Source organism: Equus quagga, chromosome 22, assembly GCF_021613505.1.
Source record: "Equus quagga isolate Etosha38 chromosome 22, UCLA_HA_Equagga_1.0, whole genome shotgun sequence".
Classification (NCBI taxonomy): domain Eukaryota; kingdom Metazoa; phylum Chordata; class Mammalia; order Perissodactyla; family Equidae; genus Equus; species Equus quagga.
In genome coordinates, this window is record NC_060288.1 from 1,862,663 (window position 1) to 1,885,465 (window position 22,803).

The following is a 22,803-nucleotide window of genomic DNA, read 5'->3' on the forward strand; positions in this document are numbered from 1 at the left end:
AAAAAATGACTGGGGGACTCTCGAATGATTGTTCAAGTATATGTATGCCTTAGTACGAAGGAATGATGACTAGCTAGTATCTGTTTCCATTGAGAATCTAAGGGTTCAGTCCAGCAAAGGTTGGTGAGAACCGTGGTCCTCACAGTGTGGTCCCAGTACCCTCAGCAGCAGCACCACCCGGGAGCTTGTGAGAAATGCACATTCTCGGGCCCCACCCAGGACCTGTTGATTCAGAGGCTGTGGGGGTGGGACCCAGTAATCTATGTTGTAACAAGCCTCCCAGGAGATTCTGATGCATACTGAAGTTTGAGGGTCACCAGACGATATGTGAGGAAGAAGGGTATTATAAAATGGAGAATTTGGATACTAGAAAATGTAAACTTTTTTCCTGAAGTCATCTAAAAATGGGTTTATATTTGTTTGCAAAGTTTTCAATATTCTCTCTGATGTCAGGAGATAAATGACCTCTCAAAGTCCCTTCCAGCCCTGACTTTGCTCTGAATTTCCTCAGTCCCTCAGGAAGATTAATAATTAACCAGGAAAATTTTGCAATTACTTTCCTGAACTCGGTAGTTAAGACAATGCCTGCTTACAAATGAGGATCAAATAGTAATGTTGATCAAATAGAATCAAGTAGTAATGCTGTGCTACCAGACATAGCCTACTTTAATTTATCACAATGCTGTTAAATAGACTCCCTCCTGCCGGGTGACTTTTTCACAGCCACCTGAAGGGAAATTTGGGCACAGGTCAAAATGAGGAGGCCCTCAATCTTAGCCTGTGATCATTTCACAGACTGCTGGCTAAACTGGTTGCTTTCTTCATGAAGCCCGTTTCAGAAGATGGTTGTCTGGAGGGGAAGTTCGACTGTGCCCCATTTTCCCCACTCTGTCACTTGCACAGGAAGAGAAGTCAGTGGGGGTGCTGGCACTCCACCTGCGGGAATGCCATTCCCCATCCCTGGTATGGAGAATGCCATCTGACACCCTGGAAGTAGGGGCAAAGTGGGAGGACCCCAGAGGATGCAAGCACAGGATCCTGTGCTGGCAGCTCAAGGGGTCTCCCCTAGAGGTGGAGGATGGTGACCTATTTCATCTTGACGTTTTTGTATCTGCAGCAAATAGCCAATGGTACACATAGTAGGCACTTAATGCAAATAAATGGTTAATTATCCAGCTAAAATGTGCAAGGCCACAGATGCCCTGCCCTCTTCCATGCACTTAATTATCTAGAGTCAGGAAGTCGGCAGTGCTTGCCCTTCCCAGTCAACATGGGTACTGCTAAGAGCCCCTGTGCTGACCCCTCCTTTTGCACATAAAATAAATGCTTCTTGATTTGGTTACATCTTTGCTTTTGTATATTTTTCCTTTGTGCTCTGGCTTAACGGAATTGTCTTAGGTTGAAAACACCAACTACTGAGAGTGTCTATTTGTTATACTTTGTACAGCGTTTAGTACAATAAAAGCTCTTTGTGGTCTTAAGGAAGAAAGCGTTCTCTGAGGACGTGTGTTGCCCGTGCGGCTTAAGTGTCACACCAGTGGCACGCTGCCGTCTCCAGAGAAGACATGCTGTCCCGGGGCCAGGGTGGCGCGGCCCTACTATTTCAGTGCTGAAAACCCGGGTGGATAGAATCCTTGGCTTTTATAGCTGTAGTTAATGACAGATTTGCAAAGTATTAAAAACCTCTTGAAGTGAGAAAAGATAAGTGAGGGCACTCCGGCTCAAACTCTAGTTTTGCCTTGTCATGGGAGCCAGAGAGATGAAAGTGGCAAGTGCATACACTGTTGTCACACAGTCCTTGGACCCCATTATGTTTAAAAACACGGACTATCAGACGTTAAGCGCATCAACCAGTGCAGACAGGGTTGCTTTCTCTGTCTTGTCTGCTTATAGAGTAGATGCAGCCTGGGGAGCATGGCACTTGCACGCTGATAAGGCAGACGTCTCTCTCCAGTCCGATGGCAGAGAGAGTGAATTGCTCACCCTGAATTAGTGTCTGAGTATAAAATATTTTCTTTAAAACCTTGCGCTCTCAATAACTATAACTGAAATAGGGAAAATGCCAAATGGCTGGTTGGTTCTTAATGATAGCAGGCAGAAGGCTATTTTCATTTCTATACGAAGAGAAATTACTAAATAGTCATTCTTTTCAGTATTTCACCCTGGCAAAAAATAATTTTGTTTCTAAAATCAGTCTTGTATCTAGCCCACATATGTATCGTTAAAGACGAAAGTGGTTAAGTGGTTTGGGATAAACATCGTCTCATTGTAGTTGTTCAGTCAAAAAATTAAACGTGAAGAGAAAGGAGGAAAAAGCTTTCCTTATTATTAGATTACACAAGACTAACTGACCTAATAATTCAGTAAAATATCCCCAGAAACAACCCAATAAGGTACTAATTAAATAAATACAGCCACTTACAATGATGACATTAGATCTATATTGAGTAAAACTAGCAAGTTACAAAATACATATGTATGACCCTATTTTTTTAAATGGAAGGCATTGTTTTTAATGGCTTAATGGCTTGAATTCCTTTTTGTGTGTGAGGAAGATTGGCCCTGAGCTAACATCTGTGCCAATCTTCCTCTATTTTGTATGTGGGATGCTGCCATGGCGTGGCTTGATGAGCGGAGTGTAGGTCCATGCCCGGGATCCGAACCCACGAACCCTGGGCCACTGAAGTAGAGTGCAAGAACTAAACTGCTATACTACCAGGCCGGCCCCTCATTTTTATTTTGACCTTTTTATTTAATTTGGCAGTGGCCTCTTAGTGGCTTACATAAGTAATGCCCACCCCAATGGATAAAACTAGTACACCAAAATGTACACAAAAACAATGGTTATTTTGTATTGGCAGGCTAGGAGCATTTGTCCTCATTTTACTTTCCACTTTTCTGTTTTTACCAAATATTTTATACGAGTGCATATTTTTTATTTTAGATTTTTTTTTAATTTTTTTCCTTTTTCTCCCCAAAGCCCCCCAGTACATAGTTGTATATTCTTCGTTGTGGGTCCTTCTAGTTGTGGCATGTGGGACGCTGCCTCAGCGTGGCTTGATGAGCAGTGCCATGTCCACGCCCAGGATTCAAACCTACGAAACCCTGGGCCGCCTGCAGCGGAGCGTACGAACTTAACCACTTGGCCATGGGGCAAGCCCCAAGAGTGCATATTTTTTAAATGGAAAAATTTGTCTTGATCTTGGCTCTTGGGAAGAGACCCACACGCAGACTGAGGTGTAGCAGTTATTAATAAAGGTTAATTTTGTTAATTCTGCAATGCGAAAGGTATTCAGCAAGGCTCTGCTTTCACTACTTACTGCTCTAGAGGTTCAGTGAATTCTAATATGATCTCAAGTTGGGCAGGATCTCAGGTTCATTATTATTGGGAGAGCAAAATGGAATCCAGCATATTTTTGTCATTAAAATAATACCTCTGGTGTTAGGATTATTCATTTAAATTTTATAAGGGACCATCATTGTAGATCTTAGATGTGAAGTGATGAATGATGGAACCATGTGCCGTAGACCTTGGATAATATTTTGAGTGATGAGGGATAATGGAAAGAACAAGTCATGTGGTATTTCTAAAGCACTTATCTTTGTGGTATCAAAGTGTATCGCACCAGTGTTTACTAAAAATGATAGCACATTAAGAGAGGACTGGCTCCCTCAATTATTTCTGCCAAATACTGCTAGGATGTCCTTGTGGCCTTAATCAGAAGGTTATTTTGGGTAACTGTTTTGGTACTGGTGGCAGTTGATTTAAGGAAATCTTGAGCAAAAACAGTAGGCCTCCCTTTCAACCCACTTTGTATAGTGACACATGAGAATAAGTACTTTCGAGGGTTATTTAAAAGGTCTTTCTTTGAAGTATATTACTAAGTCCGGGCCTAAGTGAGTAGAATCTGTTACCAGCTTTACCTGGGGACAGAGGTTTAGATTGAGACTGGTTGAACCCACTTTCAACAGGACTGGTACGTTAAACTTAATTTAAAGCCAAGGTGCCTTGAGAAACCAAAGGAATCTAGTATCATGTACTACCATGTTCTGGCCTGGCTTTTGGTTCAGACCCTTTGTTACTCATAGAAGAGTGTTTCCTGGAACACTTGGAACTCAGAAAGCTGGTTTGTCAAGTTTCCTGCTTACCGTTTTTATCCTTACAAGGAGTGCTCTTCTTTTCATCCTCTCCTTTCTTTCTTTATCATCTTGTTTCTTTCTCCTGCAAGTATGTGAAAGGAATAATCATGTAATTCTGCTCTACACTGTTGCCTCCTCAAGAAAGTAAAGACACATCCCACATGTCTTTTTCTCTGGGCTGGGGAGAGGAGAAAGAGATGTGGGTGAACCATTTAACGAGAATCATCAGATAGTCCGTGGTCAGAGTACTGTCCCCAGTGAGAACTGTGATAGCCACATCAGCATGTCCTAGCTGCCATGCGGTTTCAACTCAGGTGAGTCACAGAGCTCTCCTGCACACAGTGTGAGCAGGGGGTGTGAATGCCACCTGCCAAGTCAAGATGGACTCAACAGGTGGTTCTGGTTTGTTCACAGAATGCTTTGCAAGTTGAGTGGTTCAGAGGAAGAAAGAGAACATCTTTTTCTTTCATTTTGAGGAAGATTAGCCCTGAGCTAACATGTGCTGCCAATCCTCCTCTTTTTGCTGAGGAAGACTGGCCCTGAGCTAACATCCGTGCCCTTCTTCTTCTACTTTATATGCGGGACGCTTACCACAGCATGGCCACATCCGCACCTGATATCCGAACTGGCGAACCCTAGGCTGCCAAAGCAGAACATGTGCACTTAACCGCTGTGCTACCGGGCCAGCCCCAGAGAACATCTTTTTAAGAGTGATAGAGCAGATAAAAATATTTCCTGAGACTATAGACTAAGTTAGAAAACGTCGGAAAACTGTCTGATGTCTGTCAAGGGAAAGGGTGGCTTTGTAAGAGCAAGAGCAGAATGGATCTCAGCTCTAAGATGTGAACTGACTTTATTTTCTTCCTTTTTGTTTCTTGTTTGTTCATTCCTTTTTTATTTTGTTTTTTTCTGCCTTTACTCTGAAGACTAAAAGCAAAAATAAGAGGTTATAAATGCACTCAACACAGTGGGGTGGTTGGGAGTTATAAATGAGCTCATCTGTTACTCCAAAGGTTTTAAACAGAAAGAGTGACTGCTTTAGACTTGACTTGAAATTGAAGTGGCAGCTGGAGCAGGAAGAGAGAATCACTGGGAAGCTCTGTCACTCTCCACCTCAGCCTGCTGTGCAGAGTTAGGCGTCCCTAGGGACTGAGAGAGTCGGGCGTCCAGCCATGCACCCCTTTCTGTCAGACCTGATTTTTGCCATCCCTACTTTTGTTTACATTTGTTTGGTTTTCCCCTGATCTTTAAGTCATACTGTCTTCAGGCTCTGTGAGACTTGTCAGAAACAATTAAGTAAATCGAGAATTTTTACTTGAAGAAAAATGACTTGAATCCTAATCCAGAAGACACTTCTTTTGATCAGGTATAAAATCTTGACATTATGATACTAACTGTTAATATTAGAATGATGCATTTTTTGAAGTTTAATTTTTATTGTGTTCTGAGGGGAAATGACCCTCAGTAGGCAATAGTATAATAAGAAAGATTTTGTTTTCCATCTCTCCATTAAATATTAAGTAGTGAACTTCTAAGAACTCAAGTGATTAAATTGGATCCAGCTATGCAAGAGCAATACAGGTATAGAGGTATCTTTTTTATAAAGGCAAATTGTGGTCACTTTAAAAAAATTGCGTACAGTAAAATTCACTTTTTCTGGTGAAACTGTGAGTTTTTACATACACTCAGGTTTTATGACCACCAGCACAGACAGGATACATAATAATTCCAACTCCCCAGAGATTACCCTTGTGCTGCCCCTTTGTGTTCAGACCTTCCCTCCATCCCATCCTCCCTGAACTGGGAACATCGTCTCCAAGCCCCACACATCCATGGCAAAGCAGGAAAACCTAACTAGCTAAGGGGGCTTGCACACAACCTGTGACAGTAAATGGCTTATGCTGCCCTGTGGGTGATCCCTAGCAAGTCAGACTAAAATATAAAAACAGGGGGAATAAATCTGAGCAGGGATGTTAACAGCTGCTCGCTGTGGGAAAAGTAGACTTCACAGAATTACTTTAGCCAAATAAACAAACAAACAACTAGCAACAACCTCTAGGGGGTGGAGGTATCAGTAACCAGAGTTGCTACAATATATTATCTAAAAGTTCAGGTGTCAACAAAAAATTATGAGGCATGTAAAGAAAATGGAAAGTGTGGCGCACACAGGAGAAATAAAGCAGAGAGTAGAGACTGCTTTTGAAGGGCCCGTATTGAACTTAGCAGACAAAGACTTCAAAGCAGCTGTTATAAATACATTCAAAGACTAGAGGAAACTATTTTTAAAGAATTGAAGGAAGGTACGGTGGTACTGACTCATCAAATAGAGACTGTCCTTAAAGAGATAGAAATGATAAAAAAGGACAAAATGCAGACATGACACCAAAAGCACAAACAGCAAAAGTAAAAATAGATAAATTGAACTACATCAAAATTAAGAGTCTGCACATCAAAGGACATAATTAATAGAGTGAAAAGGCAACCTGAAGAATGGGAGAAAATATTTGCAAATCATACATCTGTGTCTTAGTCACAAAAAGACAAACAGAGTAGGCGCCCACTCGTATGATGCACTTAGAGTCATCAGATTCACAGAGACGGAAAGTAGACTGGTGGTTGCCAAGGACTGGGGTGAGGTGGAATGGGACATTATTGTTTAATGGGTGAAGTCCCAGTTTTGCAAGATGAAAAGAGTTCTGTAGATGGATAGTGGTGATGTTTGTGTTTAAGGTGAATGTATTTAATACCACTGAACTGTACACTTAAAAATGGTTAATTGTAAATTTTATGTTTATTTTACCACAATTAAAAATTTTTTAAAAACAAATGGAAATTCTGGAGTTGAAAAGCATAATAATAAAATGAAAAACTCACTAGAGAGGCTCAACAGTAGATTTGAGTTGTCAGAAGGAAGAATCAGTGAACTTGAAGACAGAACAATAGAGAATATGCAGTCTAAAGAACAGGAAGAAAAAAGAATGAAGAAAAATGAACAGAACCTCAGAAAAATTTAGGCCACCAGTGAGTGTACTGATGGTAATACCAGAAGTAGAAGAGAGAGAGAGAAAGGGGAAGAAAAAAATATTCAAAGAAGTTGAGTGACTACTTCCCAAATTTGATGAAAAACATTAATCTACATCCAAGATGCTTAGCAAACTCTAATTAGGAAAACACAAATAGATCCACACCCAAATATGTTATAGTCAAAATTTTGAAAGACAAAGAGAAAATCTGGAAAGCAGCAAGAGAAAAGTGACTCATCAAGTATAAGGGAACCCCAAGAAGAATAACAGCTGACTTCGCCTCAGAAACAGTGGAGGCCAGAGGCAGTGAGGTGACATATTCAAGTGCTGAAAGAATCCCATATCCTGCAAAGCTACCTTCAAAAGTGAAGACAAAAGAAAACATTCCCAAGTAAGTGAAAACTGAGGAAATCCATTGCTAGCAGAGCTGCCTTACAAGAAATAATAAAAGACGTTCAGTAGGCTGAAAGGATGTGATACTAGACAGTAATTTGAATACAGACAGAAGCACACGCGCACACACACACACGAGTGCTCCAGTAAAGGGAACTAAGTAGGTAATGATAAAAAGGTATTAGGTATTTCTTCTTCTTTCTTAACTAATCTCAAACATCACTAAAGAGCAGCTTGTATCTGGTTGCCCTCTAGTTATTATGAAAAAGCTCTTTGTGTTCACATCAAAGCATCCTCCCTAGCTCCAAGTTTTCCAAAGGAAGAACTGAGGCGAAGAGAGCTGGTGCTCGCACAAGAAAGTTTATCTTAATCGTCCATAAGGAACAAAGTGCCAAGAGCACTCTCAGAATTAGGAGATAATTTTCAAAGAAATCTTATAAACTGTCTTATCTCTCTTATATTTTTTAACTTCTATTTCCATGGTTCTTTGAAGGTGATATCAAACAAATGCTTATGGTTTCTTAATTTAGTAAAAACTTTAGTTTCAGTAGTCTCAGTGGAAGATATGAAGAACTACTCAATTCTGACCTGACTTACTAATCAGAGGAACAATTTTATGGACTTATTGCCTTGTTTAGACTGTTTATACGGCTAATTTGGGAAGTTATTGGTAGAATTGAATCAAATTTGCAGACTTCTGACAAAGCACTTTAGAGATTTGAACAGGCTTTCATACATTGCAAAGAGGAAAAGTCTGACTAAATGAATTAATAATTATTTGTACCCTCTTGCTTTTTCTGCTGTCTACAAACTATTGCTTAAGAACCTCTGGAAGAAGAACAAGAAATATGGGGCTGTAAGTTGAGCATGGAAAATAGTTAAGACAATAATCTTCATCTATCAACTCTTCTATTTATATTAATGTTCCATTAATAGAAAGAACAAGTAGAATCAATGTTTTTATAAGTACCATTCATATTTTTATTGAGCTTCCACTATAATCAGAACAAAATTAGCAAATAAATATGTGAGAACCAAGATATCTATTTACATACGTAGTTCCATTTTAAACTGTGGCTGGAGGGAAAGTATTTTCCTAATATAGCTCTTGAAACTTAGCCAAACAGTCCAACACTTCAGGGCATGGAATTGGAACACGGGCTCTTCGGTTTGCCATTTGACAGAAGTGATGTTAAGTGATTTGCTCATGAAAACTAATCTATTTTTGGTTGTGAGTGAAGAAAAAAAATTACCTGAAATATCTGAGGGAACTTCATCTCTAATGCATAAAGAAAGGGAAAAATGTTTAGAAGCCATTGCTATCTTAGAGTAGCAATGAATGTATAAAGCTCAGCTGTTCTTGTCCCTTGCTTTCAAGCAGTATTGGACCCAAAACACTTCAGCCAGGTGGTAATCTTTTAAAAAAATCTCTGTGCAGGTGCTTCCACCTTTCCAATGGGAGCTCATTTCAGTGTGCGACAGCCTATTCAATTACATATTTTTTCCCTCCTATCTGAGTGTAGTCTTTCTTAATACAATGAAAGACTGTTTGCTATGTCTTCAAATTTGATAAAAAGTGACTGATATCTACTTCCTTATAGTAACATTTTCATGGAATTATTGAATTGTAAATTTAAAATGGAAACAAGACATAAAAACTTTCTGCAATCATCCAGCATACCATCATTCAGATCCACCAGAACATCTTCAAGGAAATGGCATTACACCTTCTGAGGCTGTTTTGCAGCTTTTAAAAGCTATTTTTCACCTAAGTCATGTAGAACCTTCTAAATCTTTTCTTCTTCAGGCCAAATCATTCTAACTCCTTTAACTTTATCTCATTTTAATTATTTTTGCTGTTTATTTCTTTATCCTTTTAAAAATATTTTTTCTTAGTAGATTTACATAATGCCTTCCCAGAGAGCAAAAGGCTGTGTGGAGAACATCTAAATAACACAAATGCCTTATGAGCCAACAAGAAATTTAAATGTCGGAATGACAAAAATGCAAGAGGGAGAGTGACTATAGCAGGAATGAGGCCTGGAGAAGAAAAGGGGTGCAGAAGGCCTGAGCCGGCACGGTCTGCAGTGGAAACTTGAGACAGAGGACCAAAACAAGTTTGTTCATGTTCCATAAATTTATGAAGACCGTTGATTGCACTGCTCAAGGAAGGGTCAGAAATTTCCACCCCCGCTCCCCACAGCACAATCCTGTGGTTCATAGTTCCAGGCTAAACCGCCTCTTCTTGGTCCTGTGGTCTCTAGTTGATGTAGAATAATAGAGTTGGATAGAACTCGAAGTATCATCTGATCTTGAAGATTTCCAAGGATGAAGGCTCTGCAGCATTCCTAGTAATCCATTCTCTTTATTACCCTCTTCTCTCTCCCCATTGCCTCTGCCTCCCTGTTCCCAGCTTAGGCCAGGACCCTAGGGAATCTCAACTCCCAAAATAGGAGCTATTATCATTAAGAAGGCCTGATGAATGTCAAGCAGGAGCATCACTTCCTAGTGTCTTTGCTTCCATCTGAGTACCTCCACTGTAGTAAGTAGAGAAAGCATTTAGGGTACCATTATCTAACCTACACTTTCTGTTATGCCAAGTCACGTCCTCAACATGACCAGAATTGGATTAGATGACCTCTAAGTCCCTTCTACCTCTAATGTTCGATGATGCTCTAATTCTGTAACCCAAAGTAGGAATAAAAGAGTAATCATAGGTTGTTTCAGTAAAAAAGGCCTGCAAAGTACTTGGCACTATCAGGACATTTTCTTATCCAGTCCTGATGGCCACCCTCAAGAGAAGCATAAGGAAGATGAAGGAAGAATCCTAAAGAAAGGCCAGCAACTGAGGATGGACGTTTAGAAGCCTGCAAATGGGAATAGAAGACTCTAGAACCATGCAGAGACCCTTCACCAAGTGCTCAGATATCAGAACAAAGGGATGTTCTTGAAAGTGAAAAACAAAGATAAGATAAATAAAAGGAGTAGAAGATGTGTTTTACATCTTAAATTGTAGGTAGTAAGCTTGAAGAAAGAATTGTCTGAGAAGCCTACGGTGAAAACAAACACATTTGTGGTAAATTCATTTTGTTTATTAGCAACAACTGAGCGTATTTGATGGTACATTCCTAACTTTTTAAAAAATGTACTTTCCTTTGTAGTGTTTTGAAGAGTTTTTCCAATAATAAAAGGAGTCATTGCTCATGGTAGAAGGTTTGGGATGGTAGCAAAAATGTAAAGAGCACCTGGAGAGAGCCACTCTTAACCTTGGGCACGTTTCCGTAGTCTTCTTGCCAGTACATTCTTCCCCGTGGTCGAGATCGTATGGCATGTGACACTTTGTATACTGATTTTTCACTTAGCTTTACCGTGTTCTAATGTCATAAAAAACTCTTAAGTTGCATTTTGGTGGCTACATGATATTCCATCTTTAGGAGTCGCCAGTTTGTCCTCAGCCATTCTGCTGTCTGGGGACAGTTAGATGGTTTCCTCTTTTGCATGATTGTAATAAGTGATGCTAATAAACATCTTTGTATGTAAGTGTTTATTCATATTTCAAATTATGTGCTTATTTTCTTGAACTTTTGAGATTAATGTCGTAAAGAACACCCATGCCCTGCCTGAGTACTCCTCCATCAAGACAGAGTGCTAGGACTGCTGTGCATCTGAGCCCGCCTGGCAGCTTTACAGGCGCCATTTCCAGATGAAAATAAACGCTGTTTCTTAGAACTGTTCAAGTCACAGGAGGGAGCATTTCAGGACTGAGTTAGAGCTGGGATTGGGCTTGCAGCTCAAGGGGCCGCTGCTTCTTGCTTGCTCACATTCTCACTTACTTTAATTGACTCCTTGAAGCTTTTGGTGTGTGAAGTGTCCACAAGTCCAGTCTGGAAGTATCTTTATTTTCTTGTTCTCCGTAGTAGTGATTGTCAGCTGAAATGTGTGTATTTGCCCTAAATTGAGCGCTGCTGAATGGGCTTCCGCCTTTTGGATCCTGTAGAGCCGCGGGAAGGCCCAGCTTTGCTTCTCTCTGTGGAAGTACTGAGCGCCTGGTTTGAAGGGAGGTCAGTAGTCTGTCCCAGCAGCAAGCTCCTCGGGACAGTGTGTCTGAGTACCTCTCTGTGGACTTCCTGTTGGCAGTGCTGGCAGCCACCTCCTCTAGTTGCTCTGTATTGGCTCTTTGCTTCCTGTTGCCACTGCTTTGGACAAGGTGGGCAGCCTGCCCTGAGCCCTCCGTTGGTTGAACTGGCTGGTTTTACTTTGTCTGAGGGGAGTGTTCCTTCTTTCACTGAATAAGGGAGCTACTCCTTCTTTCTTTTTTTAACTATTTAAGTTTTATAACTTATAATAGGGTGCTGGGGGTTGGGGGGAGACAATGCTGGCAATATAGGAAAGGAAAAATATCAAAAGTGAATATTACCCTTTGTGACTGGTATTTTCCTTTTTTTCCCAAATTTAATGAGGTATAATTGACAAATAAAATTGTAGGATATTTAAAGTATATATTGGGATGATTTGATATATGTATACATTGTGAAAAGATTTCTCCCATCTAGTTAATTAGCACATCCGTCACCTCACGTATTGATATGTACCAGTATTGTTTTCTAATCAGTTTTATTGAGGTATCATTTATCTACAAGGAAGTTCACCAGTTGCAAGTGTACCGTCTTGTGAGTTTTGACACAGATGTACAGTAGTGTAACCACCACCATACTCAAGGTACAGAACAAAACGTTTCCTGTGTAGACACATGCTTTCATTTCTCTTGGTAGATGGCCCTCGGAATGAGACTGCTGGCTGTGTGCTGAGTGTAGGCTTTACTTTATAAGAAGCTGTCAAACTGTTTTCCAGAGTGGCTTTACCATTTTGTGTGATTTTTTTCCTTAGCCCCTTTTAGAGTTTCATTTCTCTACCTGTTCATCTCCCTCCATCCCTCAAAAAAGTGCTCGTGCCTTACAATGTATGTCAGTCTTGAACCAAAGGCGAGGCCAGAGTTTGTACACTGAGGAGGAAGAGCAGGACTAGGGGGAGGCAGACTGGATCTATCTGCATGACTGTGAGAGGAGGTGGGGGCGTAAGAATGAGAAAGATCCTTCTAGAAGGATTTTGGAACCTCAAGTTGTTGTTCTTCCTGTGACTACGGTGATACCAGTCACTTCAAGTTGCTTGAGGCTAACCACCACTTACAAAACACTTTCGTGTGCATTAGATTTGATCCTAACAATAATTCTGTATCAATAATGAGATTTGATCCTAACAATAATTCTGTAAAGTACATGTGTTCTTACAACCCCATTTTACACGCAATGAAATGGGATTCAGAAAGTGTACATGACTTACCCAAGGTCACACTGCTAGTTAGTAGCAGAGCCAGGATTAGGCCTCAGCTGTCCTGTCCATTGCACCAGGGCTTTGTCCACTAATAATAATTGTCACCGTGTATTGATCCCTGGCACGGAGCTGGGGCCTGTACACAACCACCACATTATGTAGCATTCTTCCCATTTTTCAGATGAGTCATTTAAGTGGCTTCCTCAGGCTTGTGTAGCCAGACAGAGGGCCCAGGGCCTCTGACTGCAGGTCCTGTGCTCTCTCCCCATCTCCATGCAGAAGAAACAAATGTTCCTCATTTAGCAGCAGAGAGAAAAGAAGGTGAAGGACACAGTGCTGGGCGGGAGCCATAGCGTGCTAGCAGACTGTCTTTGCCACTGCTTTTCCAGTTTACATGGGGTTTGGAATCTGTGCCTTGTTCACTCTGGATGTCTTCCATCTTTATCGTCAGGCTTTACGTTCCTGCTCTTTGTCCACAGAGAGTAAACCTGCTTCTATTATCTGTGTCCTTTTTCCTCCGTGTCCCCTGTGTTCCAAGTCAGGTCTAACATTTGGCTTGGCTGTCTTGCCTTTCCTTCTGATATCATTTCCTTTCCCCGTGCCTCCCTCTCTTTGTTTCCCCTTCTCATCATCTCTACCCATCCCTTCCTTCCTTGCTCCTGCTTCAGTCCCAATAGCACCTGCCCTTCTCCAGGCTCCCACACTCCCAAGGACTGCTTTCATATTTGTAAATATGCCATTTAAAGACAGTTAAGGCAAGTTTCAGAACCCTTCTACTAATGTTTCAATTTTTTAATCATCAGTGTGAAGATACAAAAGTCGGTATTTACTATCATAAATATACTGTTACTTATTAAATTATTTTTTTAAATTTAAGAATGTAAAGGAGGTGTTTTTATAAGCTGTTTAAGAATGATCTTAATCGAAACTCCTTAGGACAAGATCTGCATCCTAAATGTTGAAAGAAAAAAATTTCTGCTGTACTATTCTGCAAACAATAAGATTCCAAAAACCTTCCATTTTATTTAAATATTATCAGGAAAAGCTAGTCATTTTTATGTCTGAATAGTCAGGCTCACCCACATGGAGCAGAGAGCATTAGATTTTATATCTATGCATTGAAGAGAGATCTGTGTCTTCCTGCTTTGACCCTAGCTTCCAGGAAGATAAGTTCCACGCTTTTAGAGGGTGGGTGTGAGGCACTTAGGGCTTTCGGGGAGGTATTGGAAAATTACTCTATGTGATGCTTCCACTTCAAGGGTCCTCTGCGTGGGGGACCTGGCTCCTTCCCCTCCTCTGTTGGAGGGAGAGCTTGGCCTGTGCAGTCCATGAAATCTCAGGGAAAAGCTCCTCATAGGCCAAAAGAAAACCAATGGAAAGGAGGTTGGCTGTGGGCCGATCCTTTGAACCTGCAAGGTCCCTGGAAGGAGTCATAACTTAAGCCACCATCTGCCACAGACCTGGTTGTCCGGGCCTGGCAGTGCCAAGTGAGGAAAGGGCTGGACTCTGAGGCTGAGGGAGGAGAGGGGTGCTGCTGGGAGGGCTGGACAGACACCTCCGCACGTTTGCTTGGAAAGGTCATGGGTCATCGTGGATGTTACCTTTGACAGCATTTCACAGCAGGGACCCTTCCACCCAAACTTCTTTTTGTATAAATGTCTATTAAGTGCTACAACTCAGCAACATTCCTGTTTTTAAACCGTGTGCAAATCTACCTAGAAATATTCTGAGAATGTTTGTTTTCACTTTTTCTGTAATGTTGCTAGTAAAATTCCTAGTGTGGATAAGAGGATATTAGGTAGAGTTGAAGCAGATGCTCATAGAGGAAACTACAGAGAGAGGATCTGTAAGCATTTAACTCAGGAGTCCTGCCGGGGCTCTCGTGGGGCCTGGGAAAGATGTAGAGCTGGTTCAGAGATCAAGGAACAGAAGGGATGGCAGGCAGAACTGACAGTTGAGAAGCTTGTTCAGAAGGCATTGAGGCTACTGAGAAAAGTTTGGGAGACAGAACTTATGAAAGCCCTCAGTACCTCTTGCAATAATTCGAAACACTGTAAAGTCTCTGTTCCTCAAATGCAAGAGGTCGGTGGCATTTAAAAATGGAAGAATATCTTGTAACCTTCAGTCCTGTGAATCCTAGCCATACAGGGACTTTCATCTAGGGGAAGGAGAGAGAGTTAGGAAGCCTGTTCTAACCCTCCTTCGTGTTCTGACCTTTTTCAGAAAAGCCCTTGAGGAGAGTTAGAAAGAACCAAGGCATTAGCTGGAAATTCTAAATAGCATTGCATCCTTGTGAGAACCCTCCCTGAGGAAGAGATGAGGCGTCTCTGTGATACGCTCTGTGATACGCTCACACGTTAGACCTCTCTGCCTCCCCACTACGTGATTTGTGTGAACTCACGTGTTGATTCCTTTTCTTAACTGTCTTTGATGTCATGTCTAGGCTTATTCGTCCCAATATTAAGTAAATATTTACCCAAGTTTTTACTTATTCTCTTCAGGTTTCCATTTTTACATTTAAATCAACTTTAAATTATAACTTTGGTGTGAGGTAGGTAATTTTTTCCCCTTTTCAGATAGGTAGCAGTTAACAAGTTGTCCCAACATCATTTATTGACTAAGTCAACCTTTCCCCACTGATTTGATTGCCCACCTTCGAAAGCCTACTTTTGAACAGCCAGCAATTTCAGGTCATACCTGGTCAGACCTCAGCCACTCCGAATTTGGGCTTTCCATATTCTTGACAAATTACCGTCATGGCCTTCTGCATGACGGTCCTCTGGCCTGCCAATGGCCCGGTTTCAGCAGCATTGCCATCTTTTTCTATGCAACAGATCGTGTAGTTATTTAAGCACTTTGTCTTATTTTGCTCATGTGGGATAAAAATTAATGGAAAAGGGAGAAAATCAAGGTGTTGATACTTGCAATAAAAGAGGCCTTATAAATATAGTACAAGATAGAAATCATTTGGTCTCAAAAAAGTGGTAAGCTTTTCTCAACCAGATGCTTATTGGACTTAAGCTGGTTAGCTGAGGGTGTGAACATGAAGGAGAAAAGCCAAATTAAAGAGCATAGACATGATTGTGGAAATCAGTTATGTAAGATTAACTCAGTAGGGGAGGGAATCCCTGGTCTGAAATGATACCTTTGGCACCATAAAGACGGTTAAAAACCTTCTCGAGCAAAACTGGGCTGAGAACATACCTGCTTTGGCGCCTCATCCACCTGCTGTCTCTTCCGTGCTCCTGTCATTTACTTCTGTCTACAGTGTGTCCACAGGTGAACTGTGGTGGAACCCCGCCCTACGACCTAAAAACAAAACTGAATACAATGCGAAAGAGAAAAACACCTACTCAGTTATTCTCAGCCAATTCCACAAGTCAATAACTATCTACCCTCTCTCAACCCCCATATGCAAACCTCACCATCCCATTGTCTTCAACCGCTGAAATGCCTCTTTAAATCATTTCTCTTCCCTTGATCATCACTACCGCCCTGGGTCCAGGATACCTCATCTTATGCCTGCACCGTGCAGTAGCCGGGTGATTCATCTCTCCACATTCACTCTTGTCTCCCATCCAGTCCATTCTCCACACTGCAGTCAGAATGACCTGGAAGTCTGAGCATGTCAGTACCCCTCTGATTAGAAGCCTCCATCGGTACCCCGTTGTTTGCATGGTGGCCGCAGTCTTTAATAGGGCCCACCTCAACTTTCATCATGGTTTCCTCACACTGCCTGCCTCCAGCCTCCTGTCCTCATTCTGCTCCTTCCCACCTGCGAAATGTCTGGAATGCCTCCTCCAGTCCCCGAGCCCACTCCCACCATCCTTAGATTGCAGGTGAGCCTTTCCTGCCCTTTCGGACCAGTCGTGCCCCCAACCTTTGCTCTCGTGGTGCTGTGTGACCCGTGCCTCCTTCCTTTGTAGCACTTTTCGCAGTTTATAGCATACATCCCTGTGTTTGTTTGATTAGTGCCTGTTTCCCTCCCTGGACTGTGAGCCCGCGTGTGCCAGGACCACATCCTTCTTCCCTCCTCGTCTCCGGGGAGGCTCTCGGTAGATGTTTGTGGACTGTTCCTCTTCTTTGCCCTGTTGGCAGCCAAACCTGACAAAGCTTCATCAAGAATTCTGGATAATATTGGTCCAAATATTTTTATTTTGCATTTTCATTTATAGATTTAATGTGCCCATCATATTAATAAAATACTCTTTCAGTGGAATATTGTCTTTTGCCTTATGGGTGGATTTTCCTTTGTCTCACATGGGGTCTGAATCTGCAGAAATGCATAAGCTACAAATCTTAGAAAATGATAAGATCTATCAGTGTACATTTTCTATTTAATTTTATGCCTATAACATTATGTACATAGATGGTTCTCCATATATGTTTATTGATTATTATATATTACTTTAATGTGAAAAGCACATAACCACAGTATATAGTTTTGGAGGAAAGGAAAAGATCATCTATAGCACTACCACTAAAACTCAACAGCTGTTACAATTTTAGGATGTTACCTTTTAGTCTTTTTATATGTCTTCTTAATGTTGCCATAATCACAATGCACATAAAATTTTGTCTGCTGTTTTTCCCAAATAACCTTAATGTTGATGGATCGTTATATTGTATATGAGCCTAATTTATTCACTTCAATTCAATAGACGTTTATTAAGAACTACACTGTGCTAGATACCATTCTGTACGCCTAATCCCATTCAAAGAAAACACACAGGTTTTATATTTTGACTATATTATAATAGAATACCATAGTACTGAAGCTTTCAGTCGCATTTTTACTTCACAGATATATTAATTTTGTGACATCTTCTCTTCATCCCAGAAGGAGGAACATGAAGGCTTTTCTCCATTTGTTAGGGCTTTCACATGCCAGGCACCATTCTGTGTGCTGGAGAGCCAGCAGTGCATCTGACAAAGTCCCTGCGTCCTAGTGAGAGGAGACAGACAAGAATGAGTGAGTGAGCGAATGAATGAGTACGGTGATAGTAGAAAAGAAAGAACGCCGGGTGAGAGGGATGGCAAGTGGCCTGGGGGCAGGGCTGCTCGTTCACAAGGTCAGGGGAGGCCTCTCTGACGGTGACATTTGAGCAGAGGCCCAAATAGAGTGAGGAGCAGCCATGCAGCTGTCAGGGAGGCTTTTCCTGGCAGAGGGCTCAGCAGGTACAAAGGCCCTGAGGTGAGAGAGCTTGGTGCTTTCAAGGAATAGCGAAGAGCCGGTAAGGGAAGGAGTGGACAGGAGCGGAGGTCGGCGACAGGATAGGGACAGGATTTGGCACGGGCTTTAATAGGATCATTTTGTTTCCCAGGCTTCTCTGTTCCTTTGCGAGGCCCTTCAGTTCCCACTCTTGTCACCCTCTGGATGAGTCACTTTGTACCAGAAGCTGTAACCTCTCTTTGAGACACACACAATGGATCATAATGTAAAGTGCGCATTCCTTAGGTGTAAACGTGCAAGGAGAGAATTAGCCACACCCCGTGGTGTCACAGACTCACATTTGGTAATCCCTGTTCTAAGAAATGAGGGGTATTTGAAAAACTTGCTAACTCTGAATTTCTCATTTCTTTATCTTTTGCTCATTTGAGGCAATTTTTCCTTTTTGAAAATAATGACTGCATATATTTTTCAAATTGCGTGAAATCGTATCCTATTAAGGCTTACTATCAGTCTGTAATTATAAAGTATGCTCCAACCTCTGACATTCTAGAAACCAGCTTTTTTAGGGGGGAGGGGACAGTTAACCTAATTATAATCTTCCTAGAGTTGCTTTTTGGTTAGATTTGTCACATGCCAAAATCAGACCCCATTAGCAGGCTTAAGACCTTGATTTCTGAAAGGACGGACTGTTACAGGTCTCGCAGGGTGAGTGATTGCTTTTGTTTTCTTTCTGTTACAGGAGGAGACATCACAGCTTTCCCAGATTGGGAGGAAAAATATGGAATGTGTTTTACTGCTGACTGAACACAACCAAATGAACTGTACTGACAGGAGTTTGAAAACCAGCAGTTAGCAGTTTGCTTGGGCTCTGACATTGTCCAGCACTTTCCAGAGCAAACTCACTGTTTACAAGAACTCTCAGCCTTAGGACGTTAATAACCTCAAGCTTCGTTTATTTAAAATATTTCTGCAAAAGAAAAGTACCCGGAGCTCGCTTTCCAAAATGGCCATGGATGAGTATTTGTGGATGGTCATTTTGGGTTTTATCATTGCTTTTATCTTGGCATTTTCGGTTGGTGCAAATGATGTTGCCAATTCATTTGGTACTGCTGTGGGCTCTGGTGTGGTGACCTTGAGGCAGGCGTGCATTTTGGCTTCAATATTTGAAACCACCGGCTCAGTGTTATTGGGAGCCAAAGTAGGAGAGACCATTCGAAAAGGTATCATTGACGTGAACCTGTACAACGAGACAGTAGAAACACTAATGGCCGGGGAAGTTAGTGCGATGGTTGGTAAGTAGCGTCATTCTTTACACCCATGAGAAATGTGTCCACTCCCTACTTCCATACAGTACTTTTGTCATATCCATAAATGTGGTTTTTGCTTTAATTTTTCAAAAACTGGTTTGATGCTTCCTATTTACTCTATCGTATTTTTGCTTTCTGCATTTTAATTTAATTATGGTTTTTTCAGTGTTCAAATGTCAAGCAAACATTTATTTTCTCATTTTTAGCAAACTTGGTTGTTAAAATAGATTTTGGCTAAGTGAATGCTTTTCATAAAGTACAAAAACAGATATTTGTAGAATAGCTCTGTCATTTTAAAGCTGTTTGAAAGTTATTAAAGAAATATCATGTCTAAGTGAATGTGTTTGAAAGGTTTACTTATGAGATTTCCTTGAAGGTTTATTTCTGTTTTTTCATAGATTTTTCATCAGTTAGGATGCAATTTTTTGAAAGCTTGGATGCCAAAAAACAGGATTTATTAATTTAATGATGTATTCTGAGTTTAAGTTTCAGAGCAGTTACCAAATGAATCTTAAGTGCTTATGTTTCAAGAGATTCTGATCTTCTGTGTTATTTGTAATCCTGTTGTTGGCTTTTGTTTTGATTATCTGATCCTACCTCTGGGAGCTCCATTTGGTATGTTTGTCTTGTTTTCTGGCCAAGAGATCATTGGTATGTCACCTGTGTCCAGGATGACCTTTTATTGGTAGTTTCAGGTTGTCCAGATGAAGAGACGTGTTGAGGGCCGTGCGCTATGTTAACACGCAGATTGACTGGTCGGACAGTGATTTCTCCATGGCCCCGGTGGCCGTGGACCTGAAGCGCTGTGGGGTGCTTCCTTATGTCCTTGCTGCAGCTGGAAGAAGCCTCAGGCAGGAATGCCTCCAGTGCAGCTGCCAGCACGCTCTCTCTGCTCGCCTCTAGGTAGATGACGGCACAGCCACGGCTGAGCTGTACAGGTAATTTGGTTAGGGAGGAAAGGGTTAGAGAGGAATTCTGCCACCTTCTGCTTTCAACAGGACCTATCCTTTTGTAGGTAGAGTCCTGCAGTAGGAGATAAGATGCTGGTGTACCAAGAACGCAGCTACCTTCCACAGGTCCCTAGGTATTTGTGATTATCACTAGCATTTCTTAAGCACCCAGAATGCGGAGATTATTTGCCAAATTGAAGATGGCCCATCGTGTTTTTGTTACAGCAAGTTAGTCTGAGAAGTTGCTGAGGCATTCGATCTGCAACAGACAGTGTAGGAGGTATTAACTGTTACCCTGCACAGCAGGCTGATGGGCCATGCTCTGGAGTTCGTTTCTCAATGTCTTGTGGTTTAAAGATGTGAGGTTCACGATGCTTTAATCCAAAAGCTATTGTAATGACTGAATTGTACTTGCCTTCACTGAACTTGTGTTTCCATTGTAGTCAGATAGGATCAAAATTACAGTTATTTGTAAAATTTACCCTGATAGCCATGATAGATATGAGACATAATATCAAAATTGAGATTTTTCCAATCAGGATGACGTGGACAAGATATGTTGAAAGTAAGGGAGAAATAAAGAAAAACATAAAGTTAAATCTTAAGGGAAGTGTCTCCGTTCGTTGGATGACCTCGGGAATGGTGCTCGTTAGCGACTCGTTAGTGCATCTGCCCTGAGGCTCCAGCAGTCAGAAAGCCTCGTGAGCTGAGCTTCACGTCGCTGTGGACTTTTCGTGTGGACGGTATAACTTGTCCAATGTTTCAGTTTTCCCACCCCTGGCCTTTGGCTCTTTACTGAAAGAATGAAGAATACTTACCTCAACTAGAATTTAGGTTAACCAAAGCAATTTGGGGTTTTGCTTGAATAACTTGATTTTGTTTGCTTTGGTTTCTTCTTCTTTTTTTGTTTTTGGTGGGTGGTTAGAGGAGTCTCAAAGCCTATTTTGTTGGGAATTTGTGTGAGTTACCTAGATTTTTTTAAATTGGATTCCTTTCAAATGGGAGCTATGTAAATTTAACATGGCGGTATAATTATTATTGGCCAAAACCAAAGCTGAATCTATTCACGTGCCTGAATTCTCCCCATCTTCCTCTTCTAAATTCAGCATCCGTTTCTTCTCTCCATCTCTCTCTCTGTCTTTTTATTCTATTCTATTTTATTTTTTCTCTTTTTTATTAAGAAATGTCTCCTCAAACCCTTGGGTCTCTGTGCTTTCTGGTAGAATTGTGGTAGCGTTAAGTTGGTTGAGGGAAAGAAATTGTTCACGCCAGCTCAGCTTCCTGAAGAAGTTATCTTAGGGCCTCTGGCTCAGCCCGAAAGCAATAGTTAGTCTACTTCGTATAGAACCACCAGTGGCTCCAAAAACCTATGAGAATTCAAAACTCACCGTCTTCTCAGGGAAATGCCCACAACAGCATGAACAATCCGTCTCCTTGAACCACCCCACGAAGTGCACAGCCCCCTTACAGCTTCCTCTGCACCCATGACTGCTGAGCCTTCTCCCCCTCCCCCGAGCCCCTGCCCTCACTGACACCTGCCTGGTTGCCTCCCTTGTAAGCTTGACCCTTTCTCCTGCCATTCTTCCATCTTCCCAGGAACCTGCAGCCTCAGAGGCACCCATCTTTCTCCCCACTTCCCCTAGGTTTTGTCTTACACCCTTATCCCGTGCTTAATCCCATTCCTCTTTGTAGCATATCATTATCTCAGGTTAAAATTATCTCTTTCTTTTCCCCCCCCCGCTGTTTTTCTTAACGTTAATGTAATCGCACTTGCCTTCAGAAATTCTTGAGGTTAAGGAGGGCTGTCACACACTCTCACTTTGCTAGGCCCCCTGCCACTGCTCCTTCCTCCCGCTCCATCTTCCTCTCCTCCTTCCCTCTCTCAGGCAGCCCCATCTTCCGTACCTTTCCTTACAAACCCTCTTGCTCCAGGACATATGTTACAAAGTTGGGCAGAGAAAGGATAGCAGCTTTCAGGAAGGAAAATCTCAGTCTGAATTCATTAGGGTGAGTCTATACCATTCTCTTAACATCACTAGATTATTTTCATTTTTGTAAGAATACAAGTATAAAGTTTCTTTCTTAAGTTACGGTTATATGCCATGAAACATTCTCCAAACTCTGGCTTTATTTTTAAAACAACTAATCCCTAAGGAGCCCTGGGCTTAGATGTGAAGGCTTAAGGAATTGTCCCCGGGGAGGCCTGGGTGCTGCCATGGAGCCTGTCGCCGGTTTGGCAGCACAAGGCTGGCCTCTTCTCCTCCCAACACGCTTCAAGGATAGCATGGGCCACAGCCTACTTGGGTTCAAAGGTCAGCATGCCTGGTGCTCATGGAGCAGCTGTCAGTGTGGCTTCACAAACTGGGACCTGCACCACCTGTGTGATCCTCTGTCACGCAGATATTTTTGAAGAAAATGCCAGGGGTCTGCTTAAAAGTGCGGCTGCTGCCAGGCAACCCGATTTCCAGAGTTAACATTTGGGATTA

General features: G+C 41.7%; 1 protein-coding gene across 8 annotated transcripts in view; it reads left to right on the forward strand.

Annotated features, from left to right (window-relative positions):
• Nucleotides 1–22,803, forward strand: part of SLC20A2 (solute carrier family 20 member 2) — a 106,636-nt gene that overhangs the window by 33,825 nt on the left and 50,008 nt on the right. For all 8 annotated transcript variants that reach the window (XM_046648481.1, XM_046648482.1, XM_046648478.1 and 5 more), the window contains one exon: nucleotides 18,800–19,352. In XM_046648481.1, coding sequence (XP_046504437.1) covers nucleotides 19,064–19,352 — 289 coding nt within the window. In that variant the 5' untranslated portion in view covers nucleotides 18,800–19,063. The remainder of the gene's footprint in view (nucleotides 1–18,799; nucleotides 19,353–22,803) is intronic.